This window comes from Pipistrellus kuhlii, unplaced genomic scaffold (genome assembly GCF_014108245.1).
Source record: "Pipistrellus kuhlii isolate mPipKuh1 unplaced genomic scaffold, mPipKuh1.p scaffold_m20_p_6, whole genome shotgun sequence".
In the NCBI taxonomy this organism is placed as follows: Eukaryota; Metazoa; Chordata; class Mammalia; order Chiroptera; family Vespertilionidae; genus Pipistrellus; species Pipistrellus kuhlii.
In genome coordinates, this window is record NW_023425562.1 from 24,826,470 (window position 1) to 24,851,263 (window position 24,794).

At 40.3% G+C, this 24,794-nt stretch overlaps 1 protein-coding gene and 1 pseudogene across 1 annotated transcript; both read right to left on the reverse strand.

Moving 5' to 3' along the window:
- Nucleotides 1-355: 355 nt before the first annotated feature.
- On the reverse strand, nucleotides 356-22,149 carry KBTBD12 (kelch repeat and BTB domain containing 12). The gene is made up of 6 exons (XM_036418031.2): nucleotides 20,670-22,149; nucleotides 16,254-16,524; nucleotides 13,358-13,508; nucleotides 8,111-8,308; nucleotides 3,043-3,225; nucleotides 356-1,710 (listed from the first exon to the last, which is right to left on the reverse strand). Exons 1-5 carry the CDS (start codon nucleotides 21,737-21,739, stop codon nucleotides 3,044-3,046), a joined length of 1,872 nt encoding a protein of 623 aa, XP_036273924.1. The 5' UTR covers nucleotides 21,740-22,149; the 3' UTR covers nucleotides 356-1,710; nucleotide 3,043.
- On the reverse strand, nucleotides 5,623-6,480 carry LOC118707570 (annotated as a pseudogene).
- Nucleotides 22,150-24,794: the final 2,645 nt, after the last annotated feature.

Sequence of the window (24,794 nt, forward strand, 5' to 3'; positions counted from 1 at the left end):
CTGGGAGGGCAGAGAAATGAGCTTTCAGCAAGGCTGCTGGGCCTTAAATCATGCCTCTGATGGGAAGGAAGTGTCCTTGCTGGTGAAAAGCCTCATGTTTGGCTGGGATCTGAAGCTTCAACTACTCTTTCCAACATGTGTATTTTCCCTGTGCTTCATGCCACTGGAGATTATCTACTGCTGAGTTACTTAATGCTGCAGGGTGGGCGTGGCCTCCCGTAGGATGCTGCAACTATGCCTGAGTTGTCCAGTTGCCTTGCTCCTGATGCTCTGTTGGCTGGTCATTAGCCCACTCTGGAGATGCTCAGCACATCTTGGGCATAGGAACCCCTTCTTCAAATGAAACTGACATGGATTTGCAATAAGAAAAAATAAGATGAAAGTGATCGTTTATTGGTAAAGTTTTGTAAGTTCAAATTCAAAGCATTTGGCTCATTATAAAGTCAATCAGAGAGAATAATGATGCTTTCTTTATGAACACAAACTGAACCAGGGTGTGCTTGACAGCTGCAACCTTCTATCAGCCTCAGCATCCAAATCACTTCCCGTTTAGGATACATTGCTCAGTGTTAAGCAATCCTGCTTCATAAAGAGAAGAACTAGCAAATAGCCAAAGTTTTACAAGAGCCCTCCATGTGATATTGGGCAGCATTCAGTTAAAATGAAAAAGGATTGAGAGGAAAATGTTGTTTCAAAGATGAATCTCTACCAATATGAAACAACAGGAGGGCAGAAGGGTCTAGTTTTGAATTACAAATGTGAAAGTCAGTCAAGAAACACCAGAGCTTAAGAAAACACTAAAGCAAACCCTGTTTGTTTAGCACGCCATATGGAGGAGCCAAAAGGCTGGGTCTGGGAAATTAAGAATTGTCTCAAACCACATCCACATCTCTCCCTAGAACCCCAAGAGATTGCACTCAAGCGCCAGGTTGTTCTGGGCACTATGCGTTGGGAAATGTTGAGTGCAACAGTAATGATGATAATAATAATGGCAGCTAATAAATGTTTACCGTTTTAGTGTCTTACACACACTTTGGTCAGCGTTTTCTCACTCAATCCTCACACCAACCCTATAAGGCATTTTTCTTCCCATTTTGTATATGAGGAAAATACGGCATTAGAAAGGTTATATTGCCCCAGATCACACAGCTAGCTAGGTAGAGTTGGGACTAAAGCCTAGATCTGAAACCCAATGCATCTAGAAATGTGTCATGACATGCTAGCAAGGCCTCCTTGATCCAGGGAAATGTGACAGCTTCTGTTTAAATAGGAGCAGGTGCAGGGGTCCCATTAAGAGGAGGTTAGGCAAGCAGCGACCTGTGGGGATGCTCCTCCACCATGAACACCACCAGCCAGTACAGCCCTTGGGGAAGAACTGCTCTGCCTTTTCAGCGAGAAAATAATCCATGGATTAGAAGACCTTCCACCAGGGAGAAGAATCAACTCATTTACCTCAGATTCCTGGAAATGCTCAGAGACCCAGCCCTCAGACTGAGAATTGCTACTCTGTGCCAGGCACTGCAGTGGGCACTTGGGTACAACTGTAGAGAAACAGACATGGCTCCTGCCCTATCTAGCCTACTAGAGGACAACCTACCTTGGGTCTAACTGGGCACTCCACCCCCCCCCCCCATCATGGTGGCAGGAGCAGGTTTATAACTGGCTCATATCCATGGACCCATCCCTCCTGCCTAGTTTAATGGCTAGAACCTGGGGACATGGAAGAGAGGTCACAAAAATCACACAACTCTACACCAGAGAAGAACTATCCTCATCTAAGAATATCTGCCTGAAGCCAAGTTCTAGGGAATTTACTAACCACTCCTACTTAAAAGGGAGCCTGTGTAAGGTGAAACTCTGGAGAAGTTGTCAAAGATCAGGGATCAAAATGCATCCTTTGAATCCACCGTGCTTCCAGAAGTATAGAAGGTAAGTAAAATAGATGGATTTCCCTGCTGTTGTTTAAATGTCATCCCTAAGATGTATTTCGGGAGTGGCCATTTTCTAACTATGCTCAACTGCGGGCTGAAGCAGGAGGTTCCATCCTTCCCTTTCCTCCTTGGGAAAGCTAGTGCAAAGACTGGCCTTAAGAGGGCAGCCGGCTGCCAAAGAGGTATGCTTCCTCTCTTTACTCCAGAGACTGGTCAGTGCCTGGTTTGGATGGTGTAGGCCAGTTGTGTTCAGCCAGTACCAGCCTGTGGAAAGCCTTGTGTGTCTGAGAACTAGTCAAGGGCAGCTTGAGTAGGTCCAATCCAGGACCCTCTGTACCAACCCAAGAGTGGACCATGGCTATAGAACCCTGTATCTTCTTCACTGATACAGACCCAGCCCAGGGTGGAATTCCTCTGCTCACTGTGGTTGGATTGAATGCCTGGGCTCTTAGGAACTTACAGTCAGTCCATTGCTAGCCCTTTTTTGGACAATGTTTCTGCAGCGAAGAGTATTCTGCATGAGAATAGACAGTCTTTATAAGACTGAAGCCAGAACACAGTACAAAGACAAGTCTTCCTTCACATCACTATTTTGAGATCATTTCCCTGTTTAGAGACCAAAGGCCTTGGTCTTCCAAATATTGGTCATTTAGCATAATCTAACTTTCTAACCTTTATAGCAAAGGCAGTGGTCCAGGCAGCCTGGCCCACCTCTGGCCTTCACTCAGCTATCTGTGATCTCACTATCAATTGCACACATGGGCCTGCTTCCTCCTCATCCTCCGAGGCGCTGATGAAGGCCTGCTTCTTGGCAATGCTGTCCTTGAGTCCCCCGCAGAGTGAGAGTCCTCCATTCCCTGCACTTCTGTGGCACTCACCCTCTATCCCCTTGTGACATCACCACATTCAGTCTTTGTAATGTCTTGTCCACCCTAACCAAGTGGGGGTCCCTGAGGTTGGACTCTGCACACTCCTCCTTGCAGTGCCCATCACAAGCTGCTTTGCACACGGGCCACTATGCATGCAAAGCACATGTATGGATGCCCATGAGCTCTCTCCATTCCTAACATCTCCTTTGCAGACACAACAGAGGATCTGTAACAATGCTGACCTCAGTGGTCCTTGCCTTCTTCCACCAAATCTGAAGGTGGGGGGATGAGGTCTCGAGGATTCATTCTGGCCACCAGGCAGACATCATAGTTGTCATGCATGAGGACATTGACAGCTACAACATTCCACTGGTTTTCCCATGGGTCCAACTCCAATATTTCTTTGGAGATAATCTCATGGCGATCTGAAAAACAGCAAAGTGGGAAGATAAAATATTATAGGGGCATTAAATTCAGAATTCATAATCACTGTATTAAATAACTTTCTCTAAAAGACTAAAAATTAACAACAACAACAACAAAAATAATCAAGGTACAAATGGAAGACAGTTTTCCTGACATTTAAGAAACGAAGAAAGGCCAAGTTACAACTGACATTAAAAATTTATTGAAGACACACTGATTGTCTAAAGTTGAAAGGCTGTTCCACTGTTATGTTAATGATTTATTGATGCTGAGGGCAAGAGACAAAACTGTTCTATTTCTACACCTGTGAAAGGAGGTATAGCTGGAGTCATATGACCTGTGTGAGTCATTGACTTCCTTGAGCTTACATTTTCTTTCTTTAAAAAAAAAATTATTTTATTGGTTTCAGAGAGGAAAAGAGAGAGAAACATCAATGATGAGAATCATTGATTGGCTGCCTCCTGCCCACCCCCCACTGGGGATCAAGCCTGCAATTGGGGCATGTGCCCTTGACTGGAATTGAACCCGAGACCCTCCAGTCTGTAGGCCAAAACTCTATTCACTAAGCCAAACCAGCCAGGGTGAGCTTATGTTTTCTTAAATGCAGACAGAGATGCTAATACACAGCCAGGGTCCTTGCAGGAAACATGGCACACTCTAACTGGGTAATTTGAAGAGTTTAGAAAGGGCCTGTTGGGAAGGTGTGGGCAATGTTGAGAAGACCCACGGGCATGGCACAGCACCCCAGGACTAACAACAGCAAGGGCCATTGCCACATGGAAGGCACCAGGGGAGAATGGGTACTGGGACTTGCAGAGGGCAGCTGTCTGGAGGGTGCTGCCTGGCAGGGGCAGATTTAGGGAGGGGAAGACGGGATGCATCCATCCTCGGCAGGGAGGGGGCGGGGAGAATACATAGGCTCCAATTGGCTGAACCTAACCAGAAGCCAGAGGGGAAAGGAGCCATGAATGGAATCCATACAGGTTAGCTTTGAAAGACAGACTGCATGATAGAGAAGGACAGGGTGAGTCTGCAGGGGCAAATGAAAGAGTTCCAGCCCAGCTGTCTTTTTCACAACTGTGTTATGATTAGAGGACATAATATATCAAAAAGTGTCCAGTCCTGGCATATAAAAATGAATGGCTTATGTGTGCTTGTAAAGGATGTGTATTTTGTAATTGTTGGGTGTAGTAATCCATATGTGTTAATTAGGTCATGTTATTCTACTCTTCCTCACATTCACTGATTTTTGTGGGCTGGTTTGGTCAGTTACTGAGAGAGTTGCAATAAAAACATCCCAGTAAGATTATGGAATTGTCTTTTTCTCCTACCCACTTTTAAAAAATATATTTTTACTGATTTCAGAGAGGAAGGGAGAGGGAGAGAGATAGAAACATCAACAATGAGAGAGAATCATTAGTTGACTGCCTCTTGCACGCCCCATAATGGGGATGGAGCTTGCAGCTCAGGCACAGACCCTTGACCGGAATCGAACCTGAGACCCTTCAGTCCACAGACTGATGCTCTATTCATTGAGCCAAACTGGCTAGGGCTCTCCTATCAACTTTTAGTGTACACATTTTGAGTCTGTTATTAGGTAAATATAAATTGTTATAATTTATAAATTTATCAGGGATACAAGATGGCAGCAGAGTAGGTGTAAGTTACAATCACCTCCTCCCAAAACCAAACTGGAATTACAACTAAATTATAGAACAATCAACTTGAAGACTAGAGGAACATAAATCTCATAACCAAGGATTTATAGAAGGAAGACAAATTGAGACTGATAGGAAGGGCAGAAATGTGAAAAGGGCTGGCCACACACACAATATGGTAGCTGAGAATCCAGAGAGATAGCTCAGCTGCAAAGGTCCCCTCTGAGCCCACACCAGATACCCATGCCAGGAGTACCAGCGCTGGGAAGAGCCCACATAACACCTGGCTGTAAACATCAGTGGGGATTCTGTCTGCCAGAGAGAGACCCAAGTCTGCTAAGAAACCCAGCCACCCTCTTAAAGGTCCAGCACACAAAATCTCATTTGCAGCCAAGAGAGGGAGGGTGGCTCAGAGTGGATTGTAGTCATGCAAGGAGAGATTGGGTTGTGTGGCTCTGGGAAGAGAGCTGAAGGGACAGCCACCAGGCTCCCTGTACTGAGTCCTCCTCTCATACTGCCCAATTTTTCCTGCATCCAGCATTCCCTCCATAGGCATCTGATGAAGGAAATGCACTAGCCCCACCCTCCTGATTCCTTGCCATCACACTCTGCAGAGGAGTCAACTGGCTATAGCTAGCCTGAGTTCATGATGCAGACTATCTAGGAAAGTTCTTTTTTTTTTTTTTTTTCATGCTGTATTATCTTTAATAAAGTACAAAGACTTTTCCAGTCATGTTACCTAGAGCTCACTTCACCCACTGCTCTGTTTGGCCGCCAGTCTCTTGTCTCTCTCTTCAGCAATGGTGAGGCGGATACCCTTTCCACGGGGTAGGGAAATCCATGGTTTGTTGCCTTTGCCAATTACAAAAATGTTGGAGAGCCAGGTGGCAAAGCTATTGCCATTGGCATCTTTCACATGAACTATGTCAAAAGAACCAGGGTGCCTCTCCCTGTTGGTGATCACGCCAATTCTTCCCAGGTTAGCACCTCCGGTTACCATGCACAAGTTACCAGTGTCAAACTTGATGAAATCAGTAATTTTGCCAGTCTCCAAATCGATCTGAATGGTGTCGTTCACCTTGATGAGCGGATCAGGGTAGCGGATGGTGCAAGCATCATGAGTTACCAGATGAGGGATTCCTTTTGTGCCCACAAAGATCTTCCTCACTTTGCACAACTTGTACTTGGCCTCCTCAGGTGTAATACGATGAACAACAAAGCGGCCCTTAGTGTCATAGATCAGGCGGAAATTCTCTCCAGTCTTGTCAATGCTGATGACATCCATAAAACCAGCAGGGTAGGTTATATCGGTTTGGACCTTGCCATCAATCTTAATAAACCACTGCATGCAGATCCTCTTTACTTCATCTCCTCTAGAGCATACTTAAGTCTGTTCCTTAAGAAAATGATGAGAGGGAGACAATCTCTCAGCTTGTGGGGACCGGTAGATGGCCGAGGAGCAAACACACCGGTCAGTTTACCCAGCATCCAATGCTTTGGAGCTGCTACACGCTTCAGATGCTTCTTGGGACCACGAGCCATGGCTGCCTTAGGCAAAGAAAGAGGACCGCCTCTTTCCGGTGCACCAAGAAAAAAAAAAAAGCTCTAGGAAAGTTCTTAAAAAGGTCCAAGCAGGATCAGGGAGAGACTGAGTTGTGTTGCTTGGGAGAGAGCCATTTCCCCTTCACACGGCCAAATCTTGGTCTGTTAGAATATAATGGACTTTGCTGACCTCATCCTGATGATTCCTGGAGACTCTGTCCCACCATAAAGGTCACCAGGCTTCTGGCAGGTGGCAGGTGGCAGCTGGCATAGGTGTCCCTAGGATTTTTGCTGAGTGACTTCAGACCCAGCACGGGCACCGAATTTGAGTCTGTATCAGTCTGGTGAACACCACTTGCCGCTACCTGGTGACTCACCGAGAACCAATCTCAAACAAGACATGTGCTACCAGAAGCTCTCACTGACAGCTGGCAGGCAAAAGCAGAAATGGGGGTGCCGTGGGCCTTTTGCTGAGAGGCCTCCAGGCTTGGAGCTGGTGGAAGCCAGACTTATTACACAGGTTGGCCTCTCCCCCACACACCCAGGCACAGCAGCGACAGCCACAAACTGTGATCACTTTGTAGCTCCAAATAGCCAGCCCCACGCCTGTCACAGGCAGTGCCTGACATTAGCCAAGCAAGTACTGGTGAGGTTGTGGAGAAATGGCAATACTGACACCCTGTTGGTGGGAAGGCAGACTGGTGCAGCCACTGTGCAAAAGAGTATGAAATTTCCTCATAAAAGGGAAAATGGAACTGCCTTTTGACCCAATGATCCTACTTATGAGTCTATATCCTAAGAATCCCAAAACAACAATCAGAAAGAATTTATGCACTCCTATGTTCATCCCAGTGTTATTTATAATAGCCAAGATCTGGAAATAGCCCAAGTGTCCGTCAGTACGCGAGTGGATTAAAAAAAAAAAAAAAAAAAAAAAAACTGTAGACCATTTACACAATGAAATACTATGTGGCTGTAAAAAAGATGGAACTCTTACCCTTTGTGACATCATGGATGGACATGGAGATAATTATGCTAAGAGAAATAAGCCAATCAGAGAAAGACAAATACCATATGATCTCACTCATATGTGGAATCTAATTAACAAAATTACTAACAAATAAAATAGAACCAGAGGCATGAATATGTGAAACAGACTGACACATAGAAGAGGAGAGGGGGATGTTGGTTAAAGGATAAGGAAGATGTAGTGATTAGCCAAAGAATATATCGATATATGCAGAGTCCATGGACACAGACAACTGTGTGGTGAAGGCTGGGGGGTTGGGAGGTGCAGGGGCTGGGTGGAGGTGGGAAAAGGGGTGGAAAATGGGGAATATCTATAATAGTGTCAACAATAAAAAAAGAAAAAGAAAAAAAAGATTTCTTATTCAGTCCTATAATCAGAGATTAGCCTTCCCTCCCCCATTTCTCCTCATATTCACTTTATAAACTAAATCTCATTTTATTCTTACAATATCCTTTGGAGGTGGTAGCTCCGTTTTGTAGACATGAAAACTCAAGTTCAAAGGTTTAGTGAGTTGCTCAAGGTCACTGAACACTAAAATTCATGCTTTTGCCAGTGCTCATATTGCTCTTAGGATTATTCTTTGGTGACTGGGTCTGTTAAGAAGCTCAATCATCAACACAGGAGGTTAGAAAACATTTAAAAATATATCAGTACCTGCTCCATGGAATCCCCCGCAGACATAGAGCTTCCCATCCACTGCTCCGGCATTGGTGGAATTGGTTCGAAGAGAAAGCATGGCACTTGGCATAGGTGGGCCCTCTCTCCAGAAGTTCCCATCAGGGTTATATATCTCCACCACATCCAGACACTTTCGAACCTGGCCCTTGTCTCGACCCACGCAGCCAATGCCACCTGTAGAGAATGATACACAGAAATGAGTTAGCTAAGAACAAACACTTCAATATGGATAGCACTCCCTTCCTGCTATGGTTTGTATCAGAAATTTGTGAGTTGCCTGATGTTACTTCTAAGCAATAGTGATATCAACTAGGTATTCCATAGCCAAATTTAATGTCATTTTTATTCATAGTGTTCCATCTGCTTGTTCTTATGCATGAGGCTGATTATATTGCAGGCTTCATATTCTACAATATCCAACATTGGTTGACACAATGAGCACTCCCTTTAGAACAGGAACTCCAGTGATGAGCGTCGACCTATGATCCAGGAAGTCAAGGTTCCATTCCTGGTCGGGTCACATGCTCAGGGTATTGGCTTTGTGCAGGAGGCAGACGATGAATGATTCTCTCTCATCATTGATGCTTCTATCTCTCTCTCCCTTCCCTTACTCTCTAAAATCAATAAAAATAGATATGTTAAAAAAAAAAAAAAAGAACTCCAGGTTTGAATGTGAGGGTGACTTGACTGGCATCTGCTTTCCTGTTGATCATTAGCAATGATTTCACCAATCTTGCAGGCTAGGGGTGTGTCTTTTCCATTCCTCACTGCAAGCCTTTTCCTCTCTTCTTAAGTTGCATGAGTTCTCTTAATTTCCCTATTAGGAAAGGGCCATTATTTGGTAAATTTAAGTTTTGGGATAAAAAGAAGGTTCAAACCCAAATGCCCAGTGTATCTTCCACTTTTGGATAATACAGTTCATTCAAAAGAAATTTCTAATTGCCTAATATATGAACAGCAATGTGCTAAGTGATAAGGAGTTTAGAAAGATGAATAAGGCATCTTTCTTGACACTAAGAAATTAATGGGCTGTCACTTCTCTTATCTATAAGCCATTAACAATTACACATACTACCCACTTAATAGGGTTGCTATGAAGAATAAATTTTTTAAAAGCAAACAAATAAATGCAAAGAATAAGCACCATGGAGAAGTATGATACATGTTCATTAAATAATAATGACTAATATTGTTATTACTCCCCTCACATGACATGATTTGATGTGAAGGTCTTCTTTTTTATTCAATTAGAATTTATATATCATTAGTAGGAACTCATCCAAATAATGTTTTATTTTACAAAAGTTACCATTTATGTTATCATTCATAAATAAAAAAGAAAATATTAAAAAAGGAAATTATTGGGCTGGAAAGAGCCATGTATGCAAATAAATGGAGGTTATCATGGCAGGTACCTTAAAAGAGGTACAATTAAACTCAGAAGTCCAGAGACTATAACAAGTAACAGAAATAGCACGTACATAAGTATGACTTTCAGTACAACCCTCTCTGAGAAAAGTATTTGTGTAAGAATTTCTAATGGACTGTAATAATAATACAAGTTTGTAGGCCATCATTTTTGTTCTTTCCTCCGAAGTCCCACAGTGAAAGTTCTTAAATGTCAGGACCATATTTCCTGACCTGAAATGTGGCTCCTGAGACAGGTGAATTCCTTGCTCCTGCACTTGCAGACACTCTTCTCATCAGTGACTTCATTCCACGCATACCCAATCTGATATCCCTGATCAGCATGATCAATTCAAAAGACTTTAAGGGGGCCTGGCCATTTTGGTTCAGTGGTTAGAGCACCAGTCCATGGAGCAGGAGGTTGCAGGTTCAATGCTCAGTCTAGGGTATGTATCAGGAGCCCCACCCTTGTTGGGGTGTGTGCAGGAGGCAACCGATGGATGTATCTCTCTCACAGTGATGTCTGTCTCTCGTCTGTCTGCCTCTCTCTTCCTCATCCTCCTCCCTCCTTCCCTTCCACTCTTTCTAAGAAAATAAGTGGGAGAAGAATATCCTTGGGTGAGGATTAACAACAACAACAAAATGGCTTTAAAGTGCTGGCCTCAGGTGAAAGTAGCTCTCTTTCCTGTAGAGAGAGTCCTGGAAGAGTCCTTGGTGCTTAGCTGTGTTGTTTATAGCAGTATCAAAGCTAAACTAAGAGCTGCTCTGATCTCATGGCGCTTACTGAATACTGTTACTTAACACCTTTCATCTATCATTGCGCTAGTCAGATGGTATTTGCATCATCATCTGCATTTTTTATCTTACTTCAGTACTGCATCCTCTGTACCTGACACCTGTGATGAATGAGGAACGTAACTTTTCCTATGCTTTCTCTCAGTCTGTCCAAGCAATGTATTTGTAAGCTCATTCAAGGCAGAGGCCACTTTTTACACATCTTAGATCTCACAGTGCCTGCCACTCAGTACTCAACGAAGCCAAGGCTGCCGGGAACAGCTGATGGTCGCCATGGTTGGGACTTATGCCAGGTATAAACCGTGATGGAAGAGGACTTTGGAGGAAATCTTTTTTTTCTCTTTGCTGATGGAGGGTGGTCTGTTTCCTATCTCAATATGAATTTAGAGACGGAGGCTAAAAACTCAGGAAGCTTTTAGCTACTTTCTCTCTTATCTTGCTGGATAAATAATTTAGTGCATTTTAGTGCCAAGTCTGAGCCGCAGTGTTTCCAAGGAAGGGACATGCTTTCCTCGGTGAACTGCAGAGCTCTGCTGTTCATATTACAGCCACCGTACAAGTTCCTGGAAGCTAGGCCACAAACACTGAGCACCAACATTCTGAATGCATTCAGAAGCTTCACATAAAAGCCCATTAGAAAAGCTCCTCCAACATAATGCATACAAAGAATGGGCATTAATCTCTTGGTTTTTGGCTAATTAGAATGCTTGTCATTTTATTTCTCTGTTACTGAGTGTATTTAAATATATTGTCAGCCCTTACTCTTCAAAACCAACCTTTTATATATGTGGCTTCTTCTTCTTCTTCTTTTTTTTTTTTTTTAATATTCACCTGAGGATATGTTTTTATTGCTTTTTAGAGAGAGAGGAAGGAAGAGAGAGAGAAACATCAATCTGTTGCCTCCCATACACACATCGACTGGGATCAAACCTATATATGTACCCTGACCAGGAATTGAACCTGCAACCTTTTGGTATATGGAACTATGTTCCAATCAGCTGAGCCACCCAGCCAGGGCTACATATGTGCCCTTTTTATTTGGTTGGTAGATTGTTCACATGCTCTACTCCAGGGCAACATGGACTTATAAGGCGTTCTGTCCTTGTTCTGACCATTAATATCTGAACACATTCTCTCTCTCACTTGGATGTAATTCCACAGTCAAGTACACTTTCAGCAAGATTATTAACAGCAGACTTAATGAGCTAAAACTGGAGGAGAATCCTGATTAGATAAATAATCAAATAAAAGCATGATCTCTGTTAATAAGTCAGCACCAGCACTACAAGAGAACTCTCTTGATGAGAAGAATCCTAGGGTAGGATCAGTATGTCTTTAGAATTTTAATGAGAAACTCCACATCTTTAATTAATATGCTATCAGGACCCGAGCCTGATTTTATTCCAGTACAGAGTAATGAATAGAAATTACCTTTTAAAGTCATACCCAAATTGACTTCAAATGCTAAATGTATACCTTAGTGTTTTCCTGGTGTGTGTGATGGGTTATGAAAGAGACTAGGCCCCCTTCTCTTTATCATTTCTACAGAGATAAAGACCTGCTCTTCTAGTGTTTGGCTGTTTTAGAGTCTATCCCTTCTGTGAGGTGTTGGGGAGATCTATCCCCATGAAAAACCTGGCAGGGAGCTGGCTGAGGGTAGGGGAGAAGCTGTCCTGTTCTGACTGGCTCCAAGGACTTGCCATCCACGGTGCCTTGAAGACTCTGGTGCTGTTTTGATGCCCTTCTGACTGGAGGGTTGCTTCAGGTAGCAAGCATCCAGAAGAGGGGGGGATTTTGTAATCATTCTGACAGGCTCCTAAAGCAGCTTACACTGCTAAATAAGCTTTAGAAACAAGATTTAGCAAATATATTTTCTGTTGTAGGCTCGCATGTGTCACGGGAAAAGCATGCAGGCTTTTTGGAAACAGACAGTCCCTGGTTCATATGCCTGTGTCACCACTTACTAGCTGGACAACTTTGGGCAATATAATTTCTCTAAGCCTCAATGCTCTCATCTATAAGTTAAGAATAATAATACCAATCTCATAAATTGTTGCAAAGATTAAATTATTAGTTAACTGTGTGTAAGAAACATGCCTCTGATTCATCTTCATAGAAAAGAAACAAAAAGGTAAAGAAACAGCATGTGGCAAGGCGGTTACTGAATTTCCCCAGAGCAAACAGGATGTGGGGGGCGGGAAGAGGGCATGAGAGCTGTGCACGAGGCCCATAACGCACTTTCCAGAAAGATTCCCCTAAACAAAGGAAGGTGGAGACAGCTAGAAAGGCCTCAGCCCAAAATTTTAATGGCCCAAAGAAGAGAGCAAGACCTAGGCGAAGTATGAGGAACCAGGTGGTCTCATAGGATGCAGCCAATGAGGAACCGGAGGAGGAACTAAGTAAATAGGCTATGTTCCCTGCCTCATGTGTGTGCCTACCATGGACGCCAACTCTCAAGAATGTTATTAAAAGTCTCATTTTCACCCTAAGCAGTTTGGTTCAGTGGATAGAGTGACGGCCTGCCGCCTGCGGGACTGCAGACTGAAAGGTCCCAAGTCAAGGGCATGTACCTTGGTTGCAGGCACATCCCCAATAGGGGGTGTGCAAGAGACAGCTGATCTATGGTTTCTAACTCTCTATCCCTCTCCCCTTCTCTCTGTAAAAAATCAATAAAATGTATTTTTTAATTTAATAAATCTTTATTGCTCAGATTATTACAATTGTTTCTCCTTTTTCCTGGTATCAATAGTATATATATAAGGATGTATCACTACTAGTCTTACATCCCAAGGGACTTAAAAATTCCATAAAAATAATTTTGCATTCAATAAGTCAATAGATTTTCATTTACTATTATCTGACTATGCTCTAGAAAACAAGAAATAAAAGAAAAATGTTGACTCATTACAGTAGGTACATATTTGAACTGGAATGCAAAAGGAAGGGAGAATATTTTAACTGAGGCAAACTGCTGAGGGGGAAAAAGTCGTTACATTCTTTTAGCAATCTGCTTCTTCTTACCTAAGACGTAAATCTCACTGTTGACTACAGCTGTACTGAATCGATACTTTGAGTACTTCATGGTTGCCCGCTCTGTCCATTGATCTTGCCTGGGGTCATACTGCAACAGTTTGTTGCTTAATCGATCAGGTTCTTCATCAGGAAGATCCATCTGCATGAGATATGACAACCAATATAATAATACACCATTTAAAGATCTCTGTGAGTACATAAATGCAATTAATCAAATCAAATAGCCAAAAGACAGAAGTTAAGTGTAGCGACTGAAACTCTCCAACAGATACATATCTCATGATATGTATGGGGTTATAAGTACATGTTAATATCAGAGGAATTTCTATTCTGTAACAATGGGGCTAAGGCATTGGGTTACAGCAAATCATCCATGATCTAGGAGTAGGACAATAAAATACAGCATTAAAAATGATAAGACAGCCCTAGCTGGTTTGGCTAAATGGATAGAACATCGACCTGTGGACTGAAGGGTCCTGGGTTCAATCCCCAGTAAAGGGGCGTGGGTGTGCAGGAGGCAGCCAGGCAATGATTCTCTCTTATCATTGATGTTTCAATCTCTCTCTCCCTTCCCCTTCCTCTCTGAAATCAATAAAAAAATATATTTTAAAAAAGATAAGACAATAAAATACAGCACTTTTAAAAAAAGCAACATCTAAAAAATGAAACCAAGCTTTTTAAAGCAGTATTTAAAGTATAATTTTATTTTGCCAAACTTTATAGTGGTGGATTTTAATATAAGTGAGATCCCAATTTTTAAAACTTTATAAGGTATTTTTACTTATATCAATAATACATTTCTAAAGTTGAACAAAATTACAAAAACTTTATAGTTTCAACGCCATAATTATGACCTTTATAGGAATGGTCTGAATTCAGTTTTCAAAATATATAGATTAATATAAATTATTTGCAGTTTATTTTATTTTATTTACATCTATTTTTTTTATTGACTAGAGATAGTACAACTTGAATGACTGTTTATTCTTACACAGATGTGTCTTCTCATAAGCTTCAGGTGAAGTAATTTTTTTTATAACATGTCAGGAACTTCTATGACTTCAGGCTAAGGATGCTAAGTGTTTTCTGTTTTTTGTTTAGGATGCAGGTGTTCAACACAGAAATAATTGCCATATTTGTGAAAGTTGTGTGCAATTAATTTTAATTACTTTAAATGCATTAAGAGTTATGATCACTATGGTTACAATCACAAACCCTTGTTACCTTGCAATTTAATGTATAGTATTAGGTACAGACTAGCAAAAGCTTCTGTTATGCAACAAATATTCACATGCCATTTGTTCAAAGATAATATAAATGATTAAATATTAATTTTATTCTTAAAATTTTCCTTCTAATGTATTTCCTTTAATGTATTTAATCTCCAAATATAGTGAAAGAAAAGTAAAGAAAAGCTTCTAAGTTGTCTTTTTTTGAGCTTATTCATGGGAAATTAACAATGTAATGAATAGTTATGAAAAAACGTAATTACAGATAACTTGTGATGAAACCCGTATGTCTTTTTGATACAGAGCGTGAAATTTAAAATGTAAAGCTTAAGTTTTTAAAATGAGCACGATATTCTATATGCATGGCAAAGTCCAAGCTTATGAAATAAATGCAAAGCATCAGTTTTATCGTGAAGCAAATATGGAGAAATAAATTATATAGGCAAAAATAAATTCAATTACGTTATGTGGGTGGACAAGGAGTTCGTAAGATTTATTTCTATTAGGAAGACTAGATGGCCAGGGTAAAAGGCAGCTGGAGTGATATGATACTCCTGTGAGAGCCACGGCACTGCGAGGAACACCCAAGGGAAGATAAAGGACCGACCACTGCGGTCACACCCCATTGACTTTCCAATTTTGGGTTGCCAGCATTTCATGGGGCTTCAATACAAACAGTATTCTGATTTCTCCATCTGCTGATGCCCAGCAAAGGCACAAAGTGTTTAAAATCACAATATATTTGGTGGAAATGAGCATTCTGGTTTCCCTCTTAGAGTAGGAATTTTTAATGTGGAAAAGACCTTTAAAATGTTCCTGCCTCATATCACACAGCAGTTATGCAGACAGTACTGGGATGAGGACCCAGTTTCTCTGCCTCCTCCTTAGATGCTCCCCACAGATAATCCCTCAACATAAGCATCTTTCATTATTAGAAAGATGGGAAGCATCATGAAGAATACAGCATGAGCCCAGCCAGTGTGGCTCAGTGGTTGAGTGTGGAACTATAAGCCAGGAGGTCACGGTTCGATTCTCAGTTAGGGCACATGCCTGGGTTGCGGGCTCGATCCCCAGTGTGGGATGTGCAGAAGACAACCAATCAATAATTCTTTATCATCAGTGATGTTCCTATCTCTCCCTCTCCTTTCTTCTCTGAAATCAATAAAAATATGTTTTTTAAAAAAAAGAATACAGCATGAATACTGAATTAAGTCATGTCTATGAATAACATATTTTGTTTTTTAATATATTTTATTGATTTTTCACAGAGAGGAAGTGAGAGAGATAGAGAGAAATATCGATGAGAGAGAAACATCCACCAGCTGCCTCCTGCACAACCCCCACTGGGGATGTGCCCGCAACCAATGTACATGCCCTTGACCGGAATCGAACCCGGGACCTTTCAGTTCACAGATCGACGCTCTACTGCTGAGCCAAACCGGTTTCGGCTGAATAACACATTTTAAAAATTCACTCTCCTAAACTGCTTTAACACTTAAAATCTTAAGTTCAGTTTTCTAGAAAAATAAAAATATTTTATATATATAAAAAAAAGTAAGTCATACTCCTTTAGTATACAACAGCCACAACAGTTTCCAATATAGCAGCCAGACTCAGCATAGCCATGCCAATTGGGACATAGGAAATGTCTTAACCTGAGGGGTCCAGCCGCCAATCACATAAAGGTTGTTGTTCACTGTCACTACAGCATGACATGCCAATGGGAGTGGAAGGGGAGCCACCCTTTTCCAACTGTCCCGTTCTACGGAGTACTTATCAACACAGTTTGTGATAAGGTACTGGTTTTTAATTTTCATCTGTCCTCCTATAACATAGAGGTCATTGTGGACAGTGCCCAGAGCATAGAGCTCTCGAAATTCAGCTGTGCATAACTTCTCCCAAAACTGGTTTCCTCGATCGTGATACCTGTAAGTTAACAGAGCGAGAAGTCAGGATTAGAGTCAACATGAAAACAACTACCCAAGAAACACACTTAAGTTTCTTTTCCAACTAAGATAATATGATTTAGTTCTTCTAATTGGAAAGGGGAAAAAAATCAATTTAAGATAGTGATACAGGTTTTTTGGTGTGTTTTTTGCTTTGCTTTTTTTTTTTTTTTGCAAGGACTGATGAACAAAATATAATGTGCATCGAAACAACCACACCTACCGGCAGAATTTTAGGAAAAATAATATATTGAAAAAGTTCAGAATATCCAGGACTAGCCTTCATTTCCTAAGACTGGGGAAGAAAATCAAGAACAACAGGAGGCCTCGCCAGTCTGGCTCAGTGGATAGAGTGTAGGCCTGCAGACTGAAGGTTCACGGGTTCTATTCTGGTCAAGGGCACCTACCTCAGTTGTAGGCTCAACACCCGGCCCTGGTGGGGGAGCTTGCAGGAGGCAACCAATCGATGTGTGTCTCTCTCACATCGGTGTTTCTCTTTCTCTGTCTCTCCCCTACCTTCAAATCTCTCTAAAAATCAATGTAAAAATATCTTCTGATGAGGATTAACACACAGACAACAGGAAATTGTCTTTCAGCAAATCATTTGTAACTTTGCCATAAGAGAATAAGAAGTAAAAATAAACACAAAAAAAGTCTCTTCTGTGGAATGGAAGTTTCAGTTTAATACTACATTAAAGAAATAAGCTTTAGAGCAGAGAATCTGAAAATATCTCCATTTAATGACTTCTAATGAGACGATGTAGGATGTGTAGACTTAGATTGTTCTTGCAGTTCTAACTGGCTTAGAACAGCATCAAGAGCTCCTGGAGGTGTATGGAAATCCTCCTGCAGGCGTCTGTTGGGCATTTAACATCTATTTTAATCCCTTAGATATGATAATTTCAGTAATTTTTTCCATGAATAATTATGTCAGCCTGAGAAGAATCTTGGGAGATAGGGACATTAGGATAAATGATCTCTCAATTCCTCCAGAAGTCCAACACTTTAAATTATTATCTGTGTGTGTGTACGTGTGTGTGCGTGCACTTGTGTAGCATTTTATAGTCACTGAATATATGAGTTTGTGGCTATACTTTGTCAATCCTCTTGATAGTGGTAAGTCAAACTTGATTTGGGACAGTCTAAGGACAAAAGTACTTATGGGGACAGTGGGATAAAATGTGTGATATTAGATCTGTCCTAGAAAATCCAGAATGTGTTCAAAGCTAAAACAAAACAAAACAACGAAAAGTATAAAATATAGAAAATAAGAAAAAAAGTTGTTCTGTTTGGAAACAAAGAAAAATTTATGTTTGTGTTGGAATTGGAATACAATTTTAAGGTATGGACTACTGATTTTGCTTCAAACATTGGCATTTGATCATATATAAATATGATCAAATGTCAACTTGATAGGAGTTTTTCTCTATTGTTTAAGGTCAACTCTTTCATTTTCCCCCAGAAATGACTTTTTACTTTAAGCTTAACCAAGAAGTTGGAAGTTTATACTCCTTTCCTAGAGAGTATGGCTGGCTTGTCCAAACTGAGCACAGACATTTATCAAACCTCACGATGGCTGACTTCTATGAAATTTTAGGTAGGAAACCAGAGCCCCTAGCATCACAGGGGAATCACTATTTTATTTTATTGTTTTTAATATACTTTTTATTGTTGATAGTATTACAGATATCTCCACCCCCCTCCCCCGCCAACCATTTTAAATTGTACTGGATTTTATAAGAAAAAGGGGGGCTACCAAAGTAAAGCCAATGAATGAATATACATGAAGAACTAAAAAATGCGTTTCGGTTTGCTGAGACATGATTCAAGAAAACATCCCGTGAAGGTTGGGATGTACATGTTTGCTGGGCAACTTGCTAATTTGATTTTTAACATTTTGAACTGGGAATGGAGAGAAAAAAATGCCCAGAAAAAACTAAAATTTGGGAGGATTGAGATCTTGCTTCCTAGCAATTATCAGTTTTGGCTCAAATAAAATCATAAAAATTAAAAAAACACTAAAATTTATTAAGAAAAAATGGGTAATACATAAAAAAGAAAATAATAGTGACAAAACATTCAATGTCCTCAGAGGTTGGCAGTCTAAAAACAATACACAACCTCAGCTGTATATCGAAGTATGGAAAATAAGTAAAGGAGATGGAAAGGTATATGTTTTTGAAAAGAAATGACTGACTAGAGTATGAATCTATTTTCTTTTTTAGTAAAAAAAAAAAAAATATATATATATATATATATATATATATATATATATATATATATATATCTGCATGAAAATCTATGAAGTACAGAGTGCAAACAAATTGAAGAGCATCTGAAAAAATATAAAAGGGTTAAGAAACAGGGATAATATAGCAGGAATATATCACAATTGATTTCTTATACATCTCACAAAATTGGCACTAAAGTGACCTTCAGAAGTGCTGTAAGATTTTAATTATTCAGACAACTGCTGAAAGTATCATTTAAACCCAAAGCAGTGCTTCTGATAATTTCATTATTTGCCTTGCTGACAATTTCATTATTGAAAGAAATGAAGAGGGTAACTGATATTTTTACCCTAATTCTGACCCATGTGGAGGAACTGGTTAGTGATGGGAACCTGGTTGAGTTCAAGATAGAGAGATAAGATAGATATATGCTGTAAGAAAGAAAGCAGGCTTTCAAAAAAGTAAAGAGGTAAGATGTTTGAGGACTAAAACAGAAACACATTTTGATAGGATTGGACATTTATTAAAAGAACACATATGCATATATGCATAGCCCATGCACACAGAAGGGAAGGCCTGGGGTGGAGCTGGGGCTGGGCAAAGGGCGCATCTGTAATACTGTCAACAATAAATTTTAAAAAAATTGTCATGGCAGTTTTGTGGACTATCTTGATCAGGAAGAAAGGAGCTATTTAAAGAACCTGAGGCACTTTTAGCAAGAGGCTCTCAAGTGGAAAGAAGTGCACCTAACCAAGACCAAATAGAACAAGTGGATGGAACTATGAGAATCATGCTGGGGAAGCCAACGCTTCCTCTCCAGTAGGAATGGATATCCTGGCTCTCCAGTCGTTACCTGGTAATTCTGAAGAAGGCTGCTCCTTCTGCTCCGTGGCATGCTCTGCCACAAGGGGCACAGGCCCAGGCCACTTATCCAGGGCTCCGCATTCCCTTCCCTCTCTCTACTAAGGGGGATGGAACTCATCTCCAAAGGATGAATGTGAAAAAGGGGCAGGTCTATAGCTTGAGACATGGGATGCTAAGAGGTGACAGAAAGATAAGATTCTTTCTTTGTCGAAACTTCACAGTCCAGAAGAATTACTTTCTGATGGAAAAGTCTTAACAAACCCTGGTAAGAGAGTATTGAGAGGGGAAAGATATTGAAGGAGAGCTTTACTGTCCAGTATGTATTCTATGTGCATATTTATTACTTACCCAGTTAGATGTAGGAACTGAATACTCACGGAATACTTGCCAAATGAATAGTAAACCGATGTATGTGTCCTCACATACAAGACCTAAGCGATATGCTACTTCTTAGCAGACATTCTTGTTCCTCTTACAGTTCTTGGATTGAAGCACTCTTACTTGGGCTACAAACATTTTATACTGTTGGAGGTTTTGGGAAGATCCACAAATTAAGGATGAGAAGGATTTCATTCTTATATGATATATAAGAATGAAAAGTGACATATAACTAGTAATTTTTGTTTGAGAAAAAAATTAGTACTCTGAAGCAGGAACTAAAATAAATTAGCTCAAAGGAATCAGTAGAAATAAAGTTTTCTTCTGGTTAAAAATTATATCACGCTCTTCAAAAACAAAGTATTGTATATTGATAAATAAGGAAAGAATGAAAATATACAATGGAATCACAACGTACATTTAACTTAATGCAAATTCAACTATATGTTTTTAACAAATGGAGAGAAAAGTTTTTTAAGTATGGGTGATTTAATGATGAGTTTTACATATATGTAAAATGTGTAATTACAGGATAATTTTGACTACATGATATTTAAGATATGATCATTCTTTCAGTTGTATTTTCTGCCACTGTTGTTCATGTCAAAGCAAGATAATAAAAACAAACATAACTACAGTGCTAGATACAAACCTATAGATTTCAACATTCTTGTTCTTTTGTCTAGAGAGTTTAGAGGCACTTGCTTCTCCAGCCACAATTACAGCATTGTTTTCCATGACAACACCAGTGCACACGCTTCCTAAACCCTCCCCATACTTGGGAGAGGAGATAAAGTAGGTCTTCCGTTGCGCGGGATCATAACAAAAACTGGCATCCCCATAGTTCCTACGTCTTGACTTGATTCCCGAAGAATTGTTGCCAATGCAAAGCAAAAGGCTAGTCGTCTCCATGCCGTAACGGAGATTTAGAGGGTGTGGTTGGGGTGTCTTGAAGGCTTTGAATGTGTTTTGAATGATGTCAATGCAATTTGCATCGCATAGGAGCATCGTGTTCCTCTTTAGGGCTTGTCTTAAAAAAGAAGGATTTATAAGTTCCAATCTGACTTGCTTCAAAAGCTCAACAAGATGCTCTTTGCGCAATTCTTGGTTATGATTTACCCATCTCAGAACTAAGTCCAGAATGCTCTCCTCTCTGGAAACGTTAAGGTCATCGGATTTAATAAGCGTCAGAAATTGGTGCACTTCAAGTTCTAGTATTTCTTCATGTAAGCTCACCTCCGCAAAGTGCTGATATAAATATTTCTTGGCTTGATCAGATAAATCTTCAGCTCCAATCTGCTTTGCAAAATAATAGATACCTACACAGTTGAAGGCGTCCATGTGGTCCATCATATATTTTTGACACACACTAAAGACTTCTTCCATCTGCATAAAGTAGGCAGCCATAGCTACAGTCTGTACGTTGGAATTATTGATCTCCAGCGCCGCGCTGTACATATAATTTAATATCACTGACACACTTTCTGCTGTGGTGTCATAGAGCACGACTTCTCTTTGAGTACATTCAATTAGTCCACAGGTGAACATAGCTTTGAAATAAGGACTAAAGGCAGCCAGGACCAATCTGTGGCAAGGAAATGTCTCTCCTTCTGCTATGAGGACCACATCTACCATTTCTGCTAATTCTCTCATGTTCTTAATTTTATTTAGTAAATTCAAGCTATGTTGGCATTTTTCTTTCCCCTCAAGTCTGAACTTCATGATACACTCTCCGGTGTTTCTAAGTAAGTCCTCTTTAAAATTAGCTTGATTCTTGAGGGGCTATTTGCATGTCTGATTGCTCACAGAGCAACAGAGATGTCTTATTACATTCCTGAGGGAAAGAAAAAGAAGCAGTTTTCCTCTAAGAAAAAAGTCTCTCATAAAAATGCAGCATTAGTTCAAAGAAGTATTTATAAGTAAATATTATTCATTCCAAGCAGAATAGTTTAACTTTAAGATATCTACTTTTTCAGACCTAAAAATAATGTCAATTGGATAAACAGTAAATTTGTACTTTCGTAACCAGCAGCAGAGATTTTCCTAGGGGAGGCTGGAAAGTCCTCCCTCCCATGGTGAATGAAGACAGAAGCGATAAGATGGGCACATTTTGCAGTTCCACTTCCCATTACCAAATACAGCTGCCCTCCCTGTAGGCAGAGGGTACAGAAGCATGAGGTAACGTTCTCCCTGACGAGATGCAACATCACCTCAAACGTTATGTGTACCTCCCCAAAATGCACCCAGATGTTAACACGGCCACTTCACAAAGTCACAACAGGAGCCAGGCAGTTATGGCTGAAAGAAAAAAAAAAAGTTCCCTAAAGTTCTGCTCAAAACATTCAACACAGATGCTTTGGAAAGCACAACCCAATATCTGCTGATTTGAGACTTCATAATACTTGAAACTTAAACTAAATCATCCTACACTTAGGAAATGCAAAAAGTCATCAGGTTTCTCTCTCCTCCCTCCTTACTCAGTTTTTCTTTGTTCCCTATTTCATAGCGGCAGAGATGGCATCACTTCCCAACTTAGAGAGCATTAGTCTAATGAAAAGTCTCTAAGCTAGCTGTGTCATCTTCATCTTCCCCAAGGAAATGGAAACAGGCTGTTTCAAGGAAGTTAATGCACAGTTTTGATTTATGAAGGACATTCTTACAGTGAGTAACCTTAGCTTGAGGAGGGGATCTTAAATATCTTTGCCCTTTCTAGTTCGTACTTGGCTATAAGTTGCATGCAATAAGAATAAACGTTAATGGTAGAAAAGTCAGTACTAAAGGTTACGAAAGGAGGGGAGGTGATAATTTCAACAAAGGGAACACAAAATTTGCAGCTGTAAAGTTTATATATTTTCTACATCTCTGTGATCCTGTGAAGAGTTAGAAATCTCGTGTATCTCAATAAGGCATGGCATTATTTTCAGTGCTAAATTAAAGTTTTTTTTAGGAAACAAGTGTTAAGCATGATAGGAAGGTTTAATTATATAATTGCAACTATAAGACCTATAAAAAGGAATTATAACAACTCTTCAGAATCTGTATACTTAAAATAGAAATAAAACCCTTCTTGACAGATTTTCTGGCATTAATAGCTCAGTTTTATTTCATTAGGCGATTAAGACTTTATTTGCAAGGACTTGCAGGTTAAAAGAGGTCATTATATTTCTGAACTCGTCTATAACACCTTATGATTAGCCTAAATCATATTATGAAGGCTACATTATACATAAGAACATCAATCAACTTTAAGATGATAGTTGTTACATTAAGTTGAAAAGCAGCAAAGCTTTCTTGTAAGAAAATACATATTTAAACATTTTTGGTATGGCATTGATGTACAAGACTCCCTCAAAGGATGTCAACATTAACAATGCTGGAAGGCCAAATGTCACTTCCAAATACAATCACTAGATCTAATATGCTGCAATTCAGACTCATAGTTTTTAAAACATTGATCTTGATGTTGCTAGGACAGAAGTGAGTTGCTGAAGACCCAAATCATATGACTAAACCCTTAGGATTTCATAACTTTTTTTTAAAAAAAAATGTTTTTATTGACTTTAGAGGGAGGAAGGGAGAGGGATAGAGAGATAGAAACATCAGTGATGACAGAGAATCATTGATTGGCTGCCTCTTGCAGGCTCGTCTCCCACCCCCATCCTCCAACCAGGATCGAGCCCAAAACCCAGGCATGTGCCCTGATCGGGAATTGAACTATGATCTCAATAGGTGACCTGGTTCATAGGTCAATGCTCAACCACTGAGCCACACCAGCTGGATGAATTTCATATCTTTAAAGCAGGAATCAAACCATCCTTGTCAAATATTTTGAAATAAGGCTATTTAAAACAAAACAAAACAAAACACACAGATGGCAATAGTTTCAAAGAGAGGTTAAGAATGGAACAATAACTAGCACATTTTCTGCTTGTTTTCTTATGAACACATTATATATAATATCTTATAAATGACTTTGGGTTTCCCCCAGCAGCCAACTTGCCTTCATTTGGTGAAATTGGGGTGCGACTGACTCCCGTTTTCCTCACCACTGTGACTGGTTCAGGGCTGGGTGTAAGATCTGAGATTGGCCTAATCAAAATGTAGCTCAGGTCTCTGGTTCAATGGCAGAGGGTGTCCATGTGCTATACGGATGAGAGGTCTGGATCTGCTGAAGCCATATTGTCATAAGCCAGTACTAGGGCAATATGGGGGAGAAGCAGAGAATCCACAGCAATGGAGTTTGAAACATGCCTTACATCTGTATTTTTCAGTTTTGAGGGACAAGCCATTCCATTTCTTATTTAAGCTAGTTTGAACTAATATTACTGTTACTGGCACTCAAGAGTCCTTATGAGTATATGTGGCATATGTAAAAACATCGAAAAAAGTTTAAGTAAGGTACTTTCAACTATATATTTTACAAAATTCCACTTTTGTTATGTTATTATACTTTCTATTATTACACTGTCAAGTAAAAGAACCATAGAAACTTCTACTTATCATCATTTCTCCTTAATAGGAGGCAGCAACACTAAGACACTCTTCTGAGTTTACCTTTTTCATTAAATGGCCACATTATACAGATGCAAGAATTGAGTCTTGAACCCAATTCTACCTGACTCCAGTCAGGGCACATGACTGGGTTGTGCTTAATCCCTGATAGGGGGCATGCTAGGTCTATGTTCCACTCTCACATCGATCCTTCTCTTACTCTCTCCCTCTCTGTTCCTCTCTGCAAATCAATAAAAATATTTTTAGCCCTAGCTGGTTTGGCTCA

What these genes read in the sequence shown, in the direction of transcription:
- KBTBD12 (XM_036418031.2), bottom strand. Translation starts at nt 21,739, where the DNA reads ATGAAGTTCAGACTTGAGGGGAAAGAAAAATGCCAACATAGCTTGAAT. An exon ending in CAGTGAGATTTACGTCTTAG is followed by an intron (nt 8,309 to 13,357) that starts GTAAGAAGAAGC and finishes CATTCTCTACAG; the next exon opens with GTGGCATTGGCTGCGTGGGT. An exon ending in CGGGGGATTCCATGGAGCAG is followed by an intron (nt 3,226 to 8,110) that starts GTACTGATATAT and finishes GCTGTTTTTCAG; the next exon opens with ATCGCCATGAGATTATCTCC.